Source organism: Wyeomyia smithii, chromosome 1 (genome assembly GCF_029784165.1).
Source record: "Wyeomyia smithii strain HCP4-BCI-WySm-NY-G18 chromosome 1, ASM2978416v1, whole genome shotgun sequence".
In the NCBI taxonomy this organism is placed as follows: domain Eukaryota; kingdom Metazoa; phylum Arthropoda; class Insecta; order Diptera; family Culicidae; genus Wyeomyia; species Wyeomyia smithii.
In genome coordinates this window covers 86,202,123-86,219,327 of record NC_073694.1, presented here as the reverse complement: position 1 = coordinate 86,219,327, position 17,205 = coordinate 86,202,123, and the positions used below count along the sequence as shown (strand labels likewise).

At 38.0% G+C, this 17,205-nt stretch overlaps 1 protein-coding gene across 16 annotated transcripts in view; it reads left to right on the top strand.

Moving 5' to 3' along the window:
- Positions 1-17,205, top strand: part of LOC129725766 (uncharacterized) — a 98,047-nt gene that overhangs the window by 69,146 nt on the left and 11,696 nt on the right. For 14 of the 16 annotated variants that reach the window (XM_055681991.1, XM_055682026.1, XM_055682001.1 and 11 more), the window contains 3 exons: positions 8,061-8,169; positions 8,232-8,491; positions 8,718-8,780. In XM_055681991.1, the coding sequence (XP_055537966.1) occupies positions 8,061-8,169; positions 8,232-8,491; positions 8,718-8,780 (432 nt within the window). The remainder of the gene's footprint in view (positions 1-8,060; positions 8,170-8,231; positions 8,492-8,717; positions 8,781-17,205) is intronic. The other 2 variants (XM_055681963.1, XM_055682080.1) reach the window with 1 other exon arrangement.

Below are 17,205 nucleotides of genomic sequence, written 5' to 3'. Positions count from 1 at the left end.
CGTCGTTATTGGTCAGCGGTAAAAGTTTTCAAGTATTGGCTGTGTTAGTGTAGACCAGACTAGACTAGACTAACACTAAATTAAACTAAACTGTAATTTAATTAACATTAAATCTACCGTAGAAAGATAACAATAACAACGTCGTTAACTAAAAAACATCTTCCTTTTATCCTCCGCAAATCGCTCCAGCGCTAATTCAGTAAATTTTCTACGATTGTTCAGTGGTGGGCACCATTCCGCTAATTCGCTAATTAGCGACGCTAAAATTTAGTTAGCGATTTAGCGATTTCGCTAATTTTTGAGCTGGTTAGCTAAACTGTTAGCGTCGCTAAAATTTTGGCCTTCGAAACGCTAATCGCTAATTCGCTAAATTTTGTGGAGAAGCGACAATAGAAATATTTAGAAAAACTGTGAATTGCTGATGGCGTACGTAAATTGCTTCGAAAGATGAACATACTTTACTGCGAAAGTTACTTTTGTCAGTTTTTTTACCCTAGAATGGAGTTCCAGTTATCGTACAAGCCACAGGAGCATTTTGAAGAACAAGCACAAGGTCTAGATTGAATTTTTGGCACACCAAGAACTTTGGTAAATTACAATGCGCTTGAAATTATGACAACTTTGGTTCTACTTTTTCGATTCAGATAATAATTGAATTTTCATGAAAACATTTCTGAGAGTATCTATTTTCAATGCAAGCTAAATAACTTTTGTTATTCTTGTTTTTACAAAATCAAATATGAATACCGTTTCGTGAACCTCTTACTGTAAATAGCTTAAAAAGGAAATTGTTTTCGTTTGTTTAACCAAAAGAGATTAAAGTGGTCCAAATCTTACAAAACACGAGCAATAAATAGAGCGATATGACTATTTACATATTAAAAAGTTAGCGATTAGCGATTAGCGAAAGTTCCGCTAATGTGAGTTTAGCGATTATCGAGCTGAATTTTCCGGTTAGCGACTTAGCGATTAACGTCGCTAAATTTTCGGTTAGCGGTGCCCACCACTTCGATTCTTGTTAACCATCTGCCGATGAACACTCAGCAAGCAGAGAGCACTCAACCATTGTTGACCTCAGCCAGGTTTTCATTCGACGTAATGTGCTGAGCGAGAGCTTAATCGTGCTTGTTTTACATGGTGAAGCAAGTTCAATTTTAATTGCTTTCTCAGTCGCAGGTAAGAACTAACGGGCTTCAGCAAGCAAGTCTATAATATCCCGTTCTTCCTAATTCTTACATTCTGCTCTCATACATGACTCATGCTGCAATGTTGATACCAGACTTCCACCTCTCCAACAAAATTGTTAACGTCATAAAAAATATGAAAGCTCCGGTTTTGCACTTTAACTCTTCTAACGACATGCGTATTACGTTAGCAGGATGCAGCGAGGACAACGCGTAGGCAAGTGCACTATCTTTCATGAACCGTGTTTCCTGTGAGGTTATTAAAGAATTAAGGTAAGGAATTGTCAATGCTCGATTCCAATACTAAGCTAGGTGATGCAGGTGGGTTTGCCCGGTACTTTTGCCGCTGCAATGTCCTTAGTGGATCAACTGAAAAACCTGTGCAATTCCACGCAACATAGGGCAAGCATTTCAATCAATTATTTTTGATCTGGCTGATATTTTACACAGATGTTTCAATGGGCTAAAAATGACGTTTCGTGCTAACGTATGCGTTAAAAAAATGGATTTTTTTCGGATGGTGGTAAAAAAATAGCTAAGACAGATAATTAGGTATGATTAATTTCCTATGGAAGGTAATTATGCTAGCTAACGTGCAGAAAAAAATCTACGATCTCGCGTGCGGAATTTCGGCAGTTAACCGGAACGTTCGCCATGGCGGATAAAAACATGCGTGTAGGCATGTTTTTAAATTCTCTTTTCATTTTATTTATCAATTCCTCCTCAAATTTCGCGACAAAATTGTTAAAGTAAATCTTACGCTTCAGGCTTGCCAGAAATCATCGACGAAACGCAACTTGGGGACGTTGGGCGGGTTCACCAACTTGGGAACCACATCGACATTTAACCGTTCCATCTCCTCAAATGATCGCCTCGAATAGTGAGCCGTCTCCAGATCCGGCCAAAAAACCGTGTCTTCGGCCTTATGGTATTTTTTGGTGAACGACGCTACTTCCGGCAGGTACTTCGTACTATAAGTTCCCCCGTTCTCGGCCAGTCCGGAGCAAAAGAAGAGCAGCTTTGACATCCCCTTCACGCTGATTGTCAGCCACAGCACACCGTCTTGGGGAACTTGGTGTGTAAAAGAAATTTCACCTTAGTGCTTACTTCTTTCGTGTGGGAAGTAAAATACAAAGTGCCCTACCAGTAGTTGCCATCCAGAGTGAGACAGGTCTCGTCGTCCATCACCACCGCCACGTCGTGAATTGCCGGGAAAATCGGTTTGACCATCTTATTCAGGCGCTGCCGCTGCGTCATTGCTTGCAGCTCCGAGACTAGTGAACGGGACTGCTTCCTAAAATGTATGGCCAAGCGCTCGCAGCGATGTAGCCACTTTTCCCTCGGTCTTCCTCTTCAGCATTCTTTGGAGCTTCTTGTCGCTCAGGGTCGTCGGCCGTCCGGAACTGGGCTTTCTTTCAATGCTCTGATTGTTGTCCAATAGTGCCAAGATGTTGTAGATGCCGGAACGGGCGTACCCGGTGTCCACGAACTGCCGCACGATGTCTGTTTTCGACGCGACGTGGAAACCGTTATTTAAACGGGCAAATCAATTTTTTTCTGATGACTCATCGGTTAATATGATTGATGCTGCATGCGTAGTTTCGTCAGTGTGTGTAAAGGTAAACCCATGAAAAATTGGCAGTTTTTGTCCATTTTTTTAGCGCAAACGTTATTGAAAAAAAAAATTCTGCACCAATGCCAGCGGCCCCCCTGCCCCCCCTGGCTACGCCTATGCTTGTAACAGAAACTGTTTGCGCTTCAATTCAATCACAATTCTTGTAATTTGACATTTTCTTTACTGTCCGCACACATGTACTTTGACCAGCAATCTTAAGGTGAAACTGTGTTGAAGCCCAAATGGCCGACTTCAAGCCACCACGTGGTCGACTACGAAGGCACAAGGAATAATTAAAGCGTCACCTGTGAAAACGCATAAACTATTTCAATAGCCTTGTGCTATTGAAAAATTTTAAGTGGACCACGTAATACTCGGTAATTATTAAGTCGTTACCTTTCAACACTATTTTATGTTTGCTGCAGTGCGCCTTGCCGTTTGCTATGGGTAATTTGACGTCGCCATGGGGCTTAAACCTCACATCGCAGGTAAGGCTGAAAACGAGAGAGCAAAACGGACTGGTTATATTGCAAACAGCTGTGTGCTGCATAACGGAATATATTTTTCAGGCAGGGCTAGTAGCTTCTTAGTGATTTTGTCACTTTTTTGAGCCCAGTTACTGAAAAGTCACTATTCACAATAAGGAATCACTGAAGTCACTATTTTACAACAGTATGGTCACTAAAATCACGATTTTAGCTTCAAATGAGTTAAATTGTCATGTGTATTACATATGACTTCCGTAAATCAATAAAAGTACAACACTGTAAGATCCGATCATTCCAAATCCAGCAATAAACCTAAAAACGCATAGGCACCTATCGTTTCTATCTCGTCGGGCCAGCGAAAAAATGCGCTGATCGATGAGCTAATATTCAAACAAGCATACTGGTACCTCCTTCGACACCAAATTATCTCGCCAATGCGGCATCTCTTTCCGATTCATTAATTAAATACAACAAATAATCGAATGTAATGCAACAAGAATGTCATTTATAAATCCAATCAGTTCATCAATGAAACACACTCTTGGTACAGGCCGAGTTTAAGTCAGTACTGCGATCCCACTTCTGCTATACGGGACAAACAGTTTGGGATATCACATTTCACGCGTGAACTATGCTAACGAACCTGCAGTACCATTTTCAGGCATAATAGGTTAACATTTCAATTAGGTAGTAGGCAGATATTAGATTTTTCAGCTCAAGAAGTACCGATACTCGGCAATGCTAATGCTCATCTTATTGTATATATGAATATGAAATTCCGTAACGCAAGTATTTTTTTGGTATTGTTTCCTTAGTTTCAGATTTTGAAAATCCCGAACCCGACCTCAGACAATATTTTGAAATCCAGAATGGCTTCCCGCTTAAAACAGCTTAAAATTGCCAAATACTATCCAATGTGGATATTACGCCGCCGCTTGTGTTCCAAGATGGTTAAGTAACCAAACATCATCCAATATAAGTATTTCCGGAGTCAGGATCATGTACAGAAACCGGGAATCAACTCTAGATGCTCTTTTGTAACCTCGAAAAAATGGCTTTCGTTTTTTTGTATGAACCCTCCTGCGGCCAATAATTTTGATCCTTTGTGGTATTGTCCATACGTTTTTGCTGTTCGAAGTTTTTGTTTTTTTTTACCTTTTTGCAGTGTCACTTTTGAACGAGTAACCTACTACGTGATACAGAGCTTGTTCCCCCCCGACTTACAAACCTATTATCTTTTCTTACCTTATATCATCTCATAATCAAGCTATCACCCTTACAGCACATAACGTGTTATAATCGATAATATTTCCGAAGGTTTTGACCAAAGTTTTTAAAGTCTGGGAGAGAAGTTTTGTGTGGAAGAGCCTGAGAATAAACTTATGCTTAAAGTCTTTTCAGAGTGGCCTGGTTCTACAGTGCTGTTTTAATTTCATCACGGTCGAAAAAATTTCGCCGTGAAATTGGCGAAATTGTAAAAAAATTGTTTAGTTTTAGACAATTGAAATTCATGGTATTTTGAGTAAAATAGTACACTTTTGTAGGCAAAGGAATATAAGTTTGAAATGCAAACGAGAAATGATTCTTCATTTTGAATCTATTATCCCGAGCAACACTGGAAACGTTCGACTAGTACAAAATAACTACTATTTTTTCCGTTTTCTCAGTAAATTGAGGGTAAACCATGATAGCTCGGTAATATGCATTATTCATTTGACGCTGATGGTGTAGTCCAGGGGTTTACAGATCTTTTGCTCGGTAGCCAACATATTTGGCACGGATCTACTGCATTTTCTAATCAATGAGAACATTGAGAAAGTTTTTCTTATAAATTCGAGAGTTTAGGTGCTTTGCTAAACACTTTGGTTTCTAAAAATGTCCCGCCTAACAAAGGACCTAGAAAACTGACAGAAGAAAAATCTTTTTTGACGTTGACTAACGTCTATATCGAAGTTAGGCCCCTGAATTTGAAAATCTAGTAATTCAACCAGGGAAAACCAGAGAAAAGTGGTCAGGTTTTGAGCGCTTATTTTGCAGTCATCTATAATCAGGTTTTCGAGGTTTTGGCATCAATCGATCAGAAATTCTTTTACGGTTAAATTTATGTAACAAAAACAAACTTTTGTTTGAGATACACTATTGAAAAATTGGTAATTAATATCGATTGTCTAAATCATACCGCGCAGCCAATCACTACCTCTCTTCCCAAGCACAGTCGACACTAACGGATACAATCGATCTGACTTTGTTGTTATTGTTGTTGTCACTTTCTGTTTCCGATGTTTATGCTGCTGCTAGCGGAAAAAACCTTGCAAATATGCATTTTTTTGTTGGTGTTAATATTATGACAGCGGCCGGCGCCCCATAATTCTGATTCCAAAACCGCACCAGTGACATGCGGACGCTAGGTGATAGCAGCTGAAAGGAGGAAATACAAAATAGTACCGGTCATCTCGTGCCGGTTTCACCCGTTATGCTGGTGGCTTTAGTAGTAAATGGCTACTGCAAAACACTTAAATGGCTGGAATTCTGGACGGACTAACCAGGAAACTATAATCGGCAACTGGCACCTTTTGTTTATTACAAAATGCTGCTGCTAGCGGAAAAAACCTTGCAAAAATGCATGTTTGTGTTGGTGTTAATATTACGACAGCGGCCGGACGGACGCTCGGTGTTAGCAGCTAAAAGGAGGAAAAACAAAATAGTAACGGTCATCTCGTGCCGGTTTGACCCGTGATGCTGGTGGCTACTGCAAAATACTAAAATGGCTGGAATCCTGGACGGAAACCAGTAAACAAGAAATCGGCAACTGGCACCTTTTGATGCCTCGCAGTTTTATAATAGAAGCGGTTAGTTGAATTTTATGTTTTACAATTGCTGCTGTTAGCGGAAAAAAACCTTGCTAAAATGCATGTTTATGTTGATGTTAATTTCACGACAGCGCTAGGTGTTAGCAGCTGAAAGGAGGAAAGACAAAATAGTACCGGTCATCTCGTGCCGGTTTCACCCGTTATGCTGGTGGCTTTAGTAGTAAATGGCTACTGCAAAACACTTAAATGACTGGAATTCTGGACGGACTAACCAGGAAACTATAATCGGCAACTGGCACCTTTTGGTGCCTTGAAATTTTGTTACAGAAGCGGCTAATTGAATTTTCTGTTTTACCAAATGCTGCTGCAAGCGGAAAAAAACCTTGCATAAATGCATGTTTGTGTTGGTGTTAATATTACGACAGCGGCCGGCGCAGCTTTCAAGAAAAATTTTTCCTTACCATTCCATCACCTATGTAGCCCCACCTTCTTTTTATTTATCTGACGGAGCCTTGGTATAAAACGTACCGTTCGAACATTTCACCCCATCAGTTTCATTACTAAACCGTACCGGCCACATACGGACGCTATCTTGAAAGAATTCTGGACGGACTGACCAAAAACATGGATATATTCGGCACCTGGCCCCTTTTGGTGCCTCGAAATTTTGTTACAGAAGCGGCTAATTGAATTTTCTGTTTTATTACAAAATGCTGCTGCTAGCGGATAAAACCTTGCAAATATGCATCTTTTTGTTGGTGTTAATTTTACGACAGCGGCCGGCGCCCCATCATTTTGATTCCAAAACTGCACCAGCGACATGCGGACGCTAGGTGATAGCAGCTGAAAGGAGGAAAGACAAGAGTACCGGTCATCTCGTGCCGGTTTTACTCGTTATGCTGGTGGCTGTTAGTAATAAATGGCACTGCAAAATACTAAAATGGCTGGAATTCTGGACGGACTAACCAAAAACAAAAATATATTCGGCACCTTGCCCCTTTTTCTTGTTATTTTAAACTACGAACAAATGCTTTTCTAATTTGAATACCTGGGAAGCGGGGATGCCAATATAAATAAGGTTTCATCCATATATGTCATTTATATTATTTATTAATTATTGTTCAAAGCGCTCTAATGTCAGCAAATAAGAAAGCACTGTTAGATGAAAAATATAGAGTCCTACGTCATGCGGTATGTATTAAATGACAGCGATTAAATAAGAGAGATCCATTCTTCTAGTATTCAGCATTCAGAAATGCACTGTTAGATAAAATTGCAACAAATACTGGAGTTGCAATTCCCTCTACTATTTGTTTTAATGGAATATAAGAATACGGTAGTAAACGTCATGCGGTCGTGTCTTGAATACCACCCTCCTACTTTTTTTTTGAGGTTGGTTTTTACTTGCTTGTAAACTTGTTGACTTACTATCTGTTTATAGGCTTCGTGGCTGTATACAATTACCTATGTTAAACACAACGAGTTATAGCAGATAATGCTTGAACACGGTTTATTTTATTTTTCCAACCAAACTGATTTAGCTGATTCGGGCCACCCTTGAAGGTTTCGTTTCTCAAACGGTGCCATTATCTCGAAATCGCATAAACTCCTCGGCTTTGAGGATGATACTCATTGCAAATTGAAAAATGGAGGGTGTCGAAGGCGCATGAACCGCGAAGTTTACCAAGCATACCAACACGCGAAAATTAGTTCCATTGTTTTTGCACTCGTACATATGTGGCTACGAAGAAGGTGGTGGGCGCAAATCAGTGCGGTACGTATATGCGACTACCACCTTATTCGTAAGGGAATCATATTATCGAAAAATTCAGTTTCCGTAAATCATTAAAATGTTTGATAATATTATATTTATTAGTATTGAATTTATAGTCAAGTTTGAAGATTTAAGCTACGTATTGTTTGTTGTTATTATTTATATTATATTATTTCTTCCGTCTTCCAGTATCATTTGAGGATTCACAATTCGAGGTGGTTCCTCTCACTCCAGAAAAGGTTCTAGAAATGATTGAACAGGCGTATCCAAATCCTATCACATCAGAGGATTTGGCAAAGTAATTTATACTTTTTTAGAAGTTATCTTTACGTAGACTAAATGTTATATATGTCGCTACAGGGACAATGGTTGGGAAGAGGAAGAGGTGCTACAGATTATGCTTCTTTTGAAAGAACGTGGCCTTATTAAATCTATGGAATTCAACTCGTTTACCCGTATACATCATGACGACACAGAGATCAAGATTGTGAAACAAATGCCTACAATTGCATCAAATAAGCAACCAACTATCGCCATAATTACCGCGCAATATTGCGAGAAACTTGCTGTAGATGCGATGTTAGAAAACAAGGAAACATTTGTTCGTTATACTACCGTGGGTAAGTATTGGAAATCATTTTGAACTATTTCACATGGTAAAATAAACTAAACAGCATGAAATATGAAATGTAAACTGAACTTAAGAATATAACTGTCAGGTGTTAATTCTAACAATATCAATTTAAACTAGTCATACATGTATGTAATGTAAGCATGTTCTGCAACATAATTCTGATTCTTTTATGGCGTTGCACTTTTACTATTTACTAACTTGGATACTGACAGGGACATCTCCAGAAAAATCAATTAATGGCCTGCAGAGAAATAGGAAGAGAAGAAAACGTTTTGGTAAGACCTTTGCTATCAATACAGCAATAATTTTACGGCTGAATTCATCCAAACAGGGTATCGAACGTCTTCGGCAATGGTTTTCTTTGGCAGGCTTTTTGCACCAGTCTTATACAGAAACCTGCCAAAGAAAACCACTACCGAAGTCGTCCGATACCCTAAGCATTCATCTTTCATGTGTCAACTGAGTTATCTGAGTTCAATGTACATGCACTTTATTTCACCACCTTTCGGATATTATTTCTCTAATTCATTATGCCGCAATGATCGATCCAGCCTAAACCGGTGAATTGAAATCCGATTTAACCTTCAAAAATGAACTTCAAACACTTATTACTCATCAATTATATGCACAATTGACATAAACTGTATTGCATATTAAAAATCAATCTACTCTCTAGCTATACTGATAAGTTTCATCGCGCAAATTTCAAGTATAATTGCTGAACTTATATCAACCAGATAGTTTAATATGACCAGATAGTTTAAGCTCCAGTGCGGGACACACCTATTTAGTTGTGAGGAGGCGGGGGGGGGGGGGGGGTGTAGAGGTTTAGTAGCTACCTTGTAACGGCAAAAAATTTCACGTGAATTGTTCCAAAATAAAAATTTTTAAATCAAAATATTTAGAGCAGCACAAAAAATCGTCCCGAACATAAACAATTAAGACAATTCTCGTTCTTTGAATGAAACATACGTTCTAGAAATAACTTTCGCAGTAAAGCATTTTTATCGTTTGAAGCAACTTATGTACGCCATCAGCAACTTACAGTTTTTATAAATAGTTTTGATAAAAAGTATTGATAAAAAGTCTAATTTATTCAATCAATATACTACACTTACTTTTCTTTAACGGCGACAGGTCGTTAACGACCCACTGTCGCATCCAGAATACGTCTCCACATCACTCGATCTTGGGCTAATCTTCGCTAATCGCCCCTAACACTCGCCGAATACAGGGTCTACCACGGAGTCGTGACCTTTGTCGGGCTCTTTGCTGGTCGCTCCTTCGACATTCGTGCCACGTAGTCAGTCCACTGTAGTATGCCGTATTTCATTAGCTTGATGATATCCGCATGTTGGTATGCTTGGTATACCTCGTGGTTCATGCCCTTGCCCCACACTGCATTCTCCAGTTTTCCGCCAAGTATTGAACACAGCAGGATCCTATGCTCGCCGGACGGCCTACACTAGGAAAATCAGCGCAAATTTCGTTCGGACATGTACGCTGCGGGATCTCAACTGGTTACGTAAACTGTAAAAGGTCCTGTTAGCATCCGTCGCCTCATTTCGCGCCTAACGTCGATGGCACACGTCACGAAAGTACCAAGGTACACAAATTCGTCGACTACTTCATAGATACCCCCATCTACGTAGCGTCGATTGGATCACCGTCTTGAGTCCCAGCGATATCGGCTCGGCCGTTAACAATCTATCTTCTGTCTGCATTGAACCACAGAACAAATATGCAACTTCGAACGAAACGCTTCAGCAGATCGGTGCCAACACTTTCGCATTAGGGTAAGCATGCATTAAACGCCCCTTAGGGGGGGGGGGGGGGTCGTATTATACCTGTTTACCCAAATTTTCGCTGTTCTATCTTACATTGATTTTACAGTGCATCGTTCGAACAGTTCGCTCCAATAGTTTGAACATACAATTAAAATCTATTTGAATCAACGACCAGACAAAAAGATGATCTTAGATCTGTCGATCTCCTGGACAGGACCGCATTAAAGAAGATCTTTTAAACGGAAATTCAGTAACAATTCACAATCAACATCAATGGAAAAAAATAAATTGAAAATCTCTCAACCACTCAAACACCGCTTGAAGAAATTTTCAAAATTTCAAAATTATTTCAAAATTAAGTTTGTAAAATTTGTTTTTTTTTTCCTTTTGTAAGTTGTTCATTCAGCAACAAGCATAGGTTTATAGAGATGTATGATCAAGTTGATTGTCTTCAAGTCACAACAACCAAACATTAAAAACAACAACAATGTAACATATACAACAGCAAAAAATTAGATGAATAAAGTTAGTCATTAAAAACTTTATTATTTGAAATGCATAGTAAAAATAGTGAAAAATAATCGAGTTCCAAGGATAGGGGAAGGGGTGATAAAATGGACACCCTAAGCCATTTCCCAATTTCCTCCACGGTTTAACACTACAACTATGAGTCGATAGCGCATATTAACTGAGCCACTAATGGTTGATAAAAAAAATAAAGTATTCAAATATAGTATTTTTCATAGTTTTCATGAGCATTTTCGAAAGCAGTTTTTTGGGGGTAAAATGAACACGTGTGGGTAAAATGTACATATGGAGGTGGTAATATGACCACCTTGGGCGTGAACATTAATTATCCCTTCGCAGATAGTGAAATGTTGTTCCATAGCACGTAGCACACCTATGCATTCACCAACAGTTCAATTTTCACCGTTTGTCGTAGAATTAATAACAATATATGACCTAATCCGCAAGAAACTGAGAAATGGCGGATGTTTTTTACGGACATTTCGCATTCAACGGTACGTTTAGCCGCGTCATCTGTTCATCGGTCCGAGTTTACCTTTGCGTTTTTTCTGATATAAACACGAAGCATCTAGATTTTTCAATAGAAACTACCACAATTTTTTCCCCATCATCATGGGCTGTCCATTTTGCCCGCACCTACATATTATTGAAAATACCTAAATATATCAAGAAAATCATTTAAACAATTATTAACCTTTGATGATTTCGTCTGGTTAATAGTCTGAGTACAGATATTTGCAGAAATATCGTTAATATCTGTTTTACACTAGAAAACCCTAATATTTTGTAGGCCAAAAATAACATCACCATCACTAATGTACACGTGTTTTTGGTTTTTGTTTATTATTCTGACTGTTTGACTGCTTCATGTCGCATACTTTGTCTCAAATAGCTTCTAGTGCCTCTAAGATAAGGTGCCAAAGAAGTTTGTACTATTTTTCAACGTACTAGTCGAGATTTAAACGGGTGTCCATTTTGCCACCCCTGTTCATTTTGCTTATAATTCCCCTACAATATTATGCGTTTGTTTGTCGCCCAATGTTTGTTGCTACAATACTTATTATTTTTTCACACAACACCGGCATTGTTCAGAGCCCGAACAATAACGTGTGTGAATTTTGAATTAATTGTATCCTAAGTTTATTTCAAGTAAACATTTGTTTATCCTTCAAGCGATGAATGTTCTAGGATACATTTTTCGCGACTTCAACTAAAAAGCTGAAATCATGAAGCGAACATCATAGTTTGTTTATTGCGTGCTGTGAAATTTTCAAACTAATTTATGTGTGAAATTGTGTGTGTACAGTGAAAATTGTGATTCCAAAGTGTACTTATTGAGGATCTAAATCAGGATAAGTAGAAGTGCAGTAGTAACTACTACTTCCACTCACTGCGGTGTGAGCTGGTTTGTTTGGTGCTATTTTTTTACTATTGTCTCTGTTGCCTGTGCGGTGCCGTACGTAGCGTCCACTGTGTAAGGCAGAAATGGAATGTGGAAAGTGTAAATGTATTGTCTTGATTAACGATCTCGTTTGCTGTTTTCGCTACGGAGGGAGACCCAATATCTTGCCAACACCGAACCGGTCAACATGCTCATCTGAACTCAACCTCATGTATTTGTGCTCGCCACTCTGCTCTCGTGATCCACGCGGACAGAGTAAACATGATACTAGGGTGGGGCTTATTTTCAAAAATGTTTCCGGGACCTGCTTTTCCAGGCAAGTTTAGTAAGGTTAGGTTTAGTAAGCAACATGTAAAAAATTGGTTGAATTTCATTAAGGTCTAGAGGTGGCGCAGAGGGTCTAAAGGTCATATTTGAAACGAAAGCAATTTTTCAACAAAACATATACCTATATAGGTAAACATTGTGATTTTGTGACCCTTTTGGTTGGGCGTAAATTTTGTCCGTTTTGCGTTATATCTAACCGTTTTTGAGATATTCGTAATTTCAGTGTACACCCTTGCAATCTCGGGGTATGCGTTTATAAGGAAATGCAGAAGGTGCCTGTATAAGTGAACACGCCCAGTCCTCGAATATATTCTCACAACAGACATCATTGTTCCTCCGTTTGTTGAAAAAAAAAAAAAATGCTTTCGTTTCAGGCCCTCTGCACCACCTCTGGACCTTAATGAAATTTAAACATGTTGAATTTTTTACATGTTGCTCATTGAACCCCAAGGAGGTCTTTTTGCCTGGGAAAATAGGTCCCGCAAACAATTTTAAAAATAAGCTCCACTCTTATATATTGGAGTGTGTTAAGAAGGTAATGGCATCACATAAATTTTTGACCGATAAGCGAGAAGAAATTGAAGAATGTGATCTAAAGTATGCAGAAGAAAAGTGTACTGAACTAGAAGTTGGCCCAGAACCATAAAAACGTGTTCGTCGAAAAAAGAGAATGCCAGGTGAAGAGGAAAGGAAATTGCCACAAGATCTCAATAGATTAATGAACTCGCAGAGGAATACGGCTTTTTAACACCCGACATTCTTTTGGATTCATTTAGGTGAAGCAATAGAGCTATGAAATTTTATTCATAGGTATAAATTGTTCGATTCGGTACCAAACGTAAAATTCGCTCTCAGAATTTTTTTAACGATGGCAATTAGTATTGCAGCTTACGAGAAAAGTTTCTCTAAGTTAAAGTTGATCAAGAACTATTTGAGGTCAACGATGAGTAACTTGAGATTGACAAACCCTGCCATTTTATCAATCGAACATGAAATCACTGATTCCATTGATTTTAAATCTGAAATTTCTGATTTTACCGATCAAAAAGCACGGAAAGTGAGTATCTAAATCAACCTAATTTTTGATTTTTCGGAAAACGGAATAAACAAGTAGAAAAATCTATTTTTTTTTTGTTTGTCTCAATTCCTTTTCTAAAAAAAAAAAAAATGCGCAGTCATTTTCATGGGGGCCCCCATTTTTGTTACCGCACCAGGCCCACCAAACCGTAGCTACGCCACTGAAGCGATAATGTTCTGTTTAAATGCAACGACTGTCTATCAGTTCAGTGTTGTGACGAGCAGTATGTTGTCGATGCACTAAGACAGGAGATCAAACAAATTTCGAGCTTGGTTGCAGATATCCAAAACAACATTACTGCTCAGATAGGCAACGCGTTAAAGAGCGGGATGTAAGAAATGAGCTTAAATATAAACAGTACTCTAAAGCAAAGAATCGATGGTTTTGATAAATTTATTAGTGGAAAAATGGAAATTATGACTAGTTCATTTTTAGAAAATAAACGTAGACAGGAGTTGATTGGAATGGGCAATGTGAATCAATTCGATATGATGTATTTGAATATTGCAGGGTTATCTACAAACTACGTTGCTTTCCGACAGATTGTAGAGGAGAGGCGTCCATTTTTGGTATTTTTTATCAGAAACTCACACTGTAGATATTGATGCGTACGACCAATACTCTATACCGAGATACAAAATAGCTGCTTGTTGCTCACATTCCAGACACACTGGCGATGTTGCTATTTATGCACAGGAAGCAATTCGATTCAATCTTCGCCACAACGAAGCGCAATTGATGGAAACTGGTTCTTGGGCATTACGGTAGAAAGTGGCATGAAGATGGGTAATTATGGTGTTGTTTATCATTTTTCCAGTTCAAGTGACCAGCGTTTTATGGAAATTTTGGAAACCTGGTTTGAAGTTTTTTTTTTGGTTTGTAGTAAATTTAACCTTATTACCGGAGATTTTAACGTGAATTGGCGCGATAACCGCAATTCAAATCATTTGAAGCGCTTAGCCGATTTTTTTCAATCCGAAACAAATAATTAATGAGTATACCCGTATTTCCAGACATAGTAGGACTTTGATTGACCACGTTTATACTAATTTTGACTCCGTTTCTGCAATAGTGAGTCCCAATTTGAAAGTTACCGATTGTTATAAATATTTGTGGTACGGGAAGTAAAATAAATCAAGTAAAATTGAAGTGCTGGAAAAATTACTCGAAACAAACGATTTCAGAGCTTCACACTTAATTTATTTCGGCAAACTTCCCAGCAGCTGATTGAGCTCGGCGAAGTTTTTAACAAACATCAGCAATATATTTCGACGAACACTCAGCAAATATATCGATTTATTGTAGATCAGAAGTATTGACATTTCATTTGCCGAAGTTCTTGAAAATTCCACTGGAAACTTGTAGAACATTTCGCTAAATTTATCAGCTGTTGAGTTCTCGACAATAAAATCTAAGTGTGTTGTTGCATGATATGAGAAGAGTCATACGTTTTTGTGACATAAATCTTTTAGCTGATGACACAGTATTGTTCATTGCAGCTAAAAATCTCGAGGATGCCATATTGCATTTAAATAAAGATTTGCGATCGAAATTCAAACAGCTGAAATTGAACACCAACAAAACTAAAATCATGATTATTTCGCGAAACCGTGTAAATGAAAATGTCTGTTGAATTTGATGGTGAGACAATCGATCGCGTGAGTGAGATCAAATATTTTGGCGTGATTATTGATGACAAACTAAAGTTCAATGTTCACATTGATAATGTCATCAAGAAAATTGCCAAGAAATATGGAATCCTCTGCCGTTTGAAAAAGGAGTTGAATACTTTCAGCAAGATTCATCTCTATAAATCAATCATCACTCCTCATTTAGACTTTTGCACTTCCGATTTATTTTTGGCAAATGAAACACAAATATCGTAATTGCAGCGTTTGCAAAAAAATATTGCGGTTGATTTTAAGATGCAATAGATACACTTCCTCGTCCTTGATGCTGGACGCTTTTCAATGGCTATCGGTGAAGCAACGAAGTGTTTTTCTGACAATGGTGTTCATTTTTAAAGTAGCTAATGGATTATTGTCCCGATATTTTTGTGATCGAATTGTTAGAGGAAGTGACATCCATAGATATAACACAAGAAATACGGGAGAAATTAGAACACCACATTTTTTAACTAGTGCTTCACAAAATTAATTGTTTATTAAAGGAATGTATGTATACAATTCGATGCCTAGACACATCAGACGTACGACGACGCTATCAGAATTCAAGAGACTATCGTTTCACACGTCAAAGCTGGATTTTAAGCAGCTAGTTATTTTTTAAATTTATGGTAGCACTGAAAAAGTATTATGTTCGTCACGAGGGTTATGATAGATTTTGTAATTATTGATGTAGTATAAAATAAAAAAAAAGTCTACGAAGGTTTGAAAATCGCGCGCGATGATCAGATATGAAGAACTGAACTTAAAAATTAAATCATCATTTTATATATATTTTTTGACATTATCGAGAGTCAGAGTAATCGGAGCGATTTTAATTCTGTTGGTTGTTATTGGACACTGGTTTCCTAGCAGGTCTAGGATATTTTCGAGTTGGAAATATTCTCGACTTCCCTAGGTGGAGACTCTCTTATAAATCACATCGAAGTTGTCAGTTGGACTTGTGCTTTGATTGCTGCTCACGGCAGGAATGGCCTCGTCGAGATTGTATCGACTTTGTGGATGATTACACTAGATGTTGGCTCAACTCAGATGCAATTAATGTCTTGTGGCTGACAGTTGACAAAGAAATTGATACCGACAACGCTTTGTAGATGAATTACTTGATTTTTGACGAATAACACGAATTTTTTTTTAATATTGTGAAGAAATTTATATCTGTGATGAAAATCAGTTCGTTTTGTTTGCTTATCTGTTTAATTGTTTAATAATAAATATCTTGTAGATAAATCGTCTTTCTCAAACCTTTGAAGGGGTAAGAGGTGGGACCATCATCATCATCAGCTATAATTTAAATTAGGTTTCCGCACCAGCGCTTGAATTACACCGAACCACGAAATAACGTGCGTTCAGTGCCTTGTATAGACCATTTTACGAGACGTTTTTAAACTCAATTCATGAATACAATTTTGACAGAAAGCTCGGAACCGCTGACATAACGCACGTAAAAGCAACATCAATATCAACAGAATCCGTGGCACCTGTCAGTTCGTAAAATGGTCTATAGATAAGATCTCAAGCATAAATATTAGAATGGAACAACAAATAAATTCCAGCTTTAATACACTTTTCTTGTTTCTTATGGGTCCTATAACAGCTGTGTAAATTTTCAGTTCGATCGGTGGAACTATTTTCTTGCGCTCGATTTTCTAAGATACAATTTTATATGGAAAAAATTTTTTTTTTCAAAAATTATTTTCCAGACATGTCTAGTTGGCTTCTAAAAATATATCGACTCATAATATTTGTAAGAAATTTTCTTAGGAAAAACTCTTTTAATGCCGTACGAGACCGTACTAGACCGTACGAGGTGGTACGAGATGCTTGTAGAAAAAAATATTTACCTGAAACTAGTTGAATATCTGCCAAACGGTATAATATTGAATTTTTCAC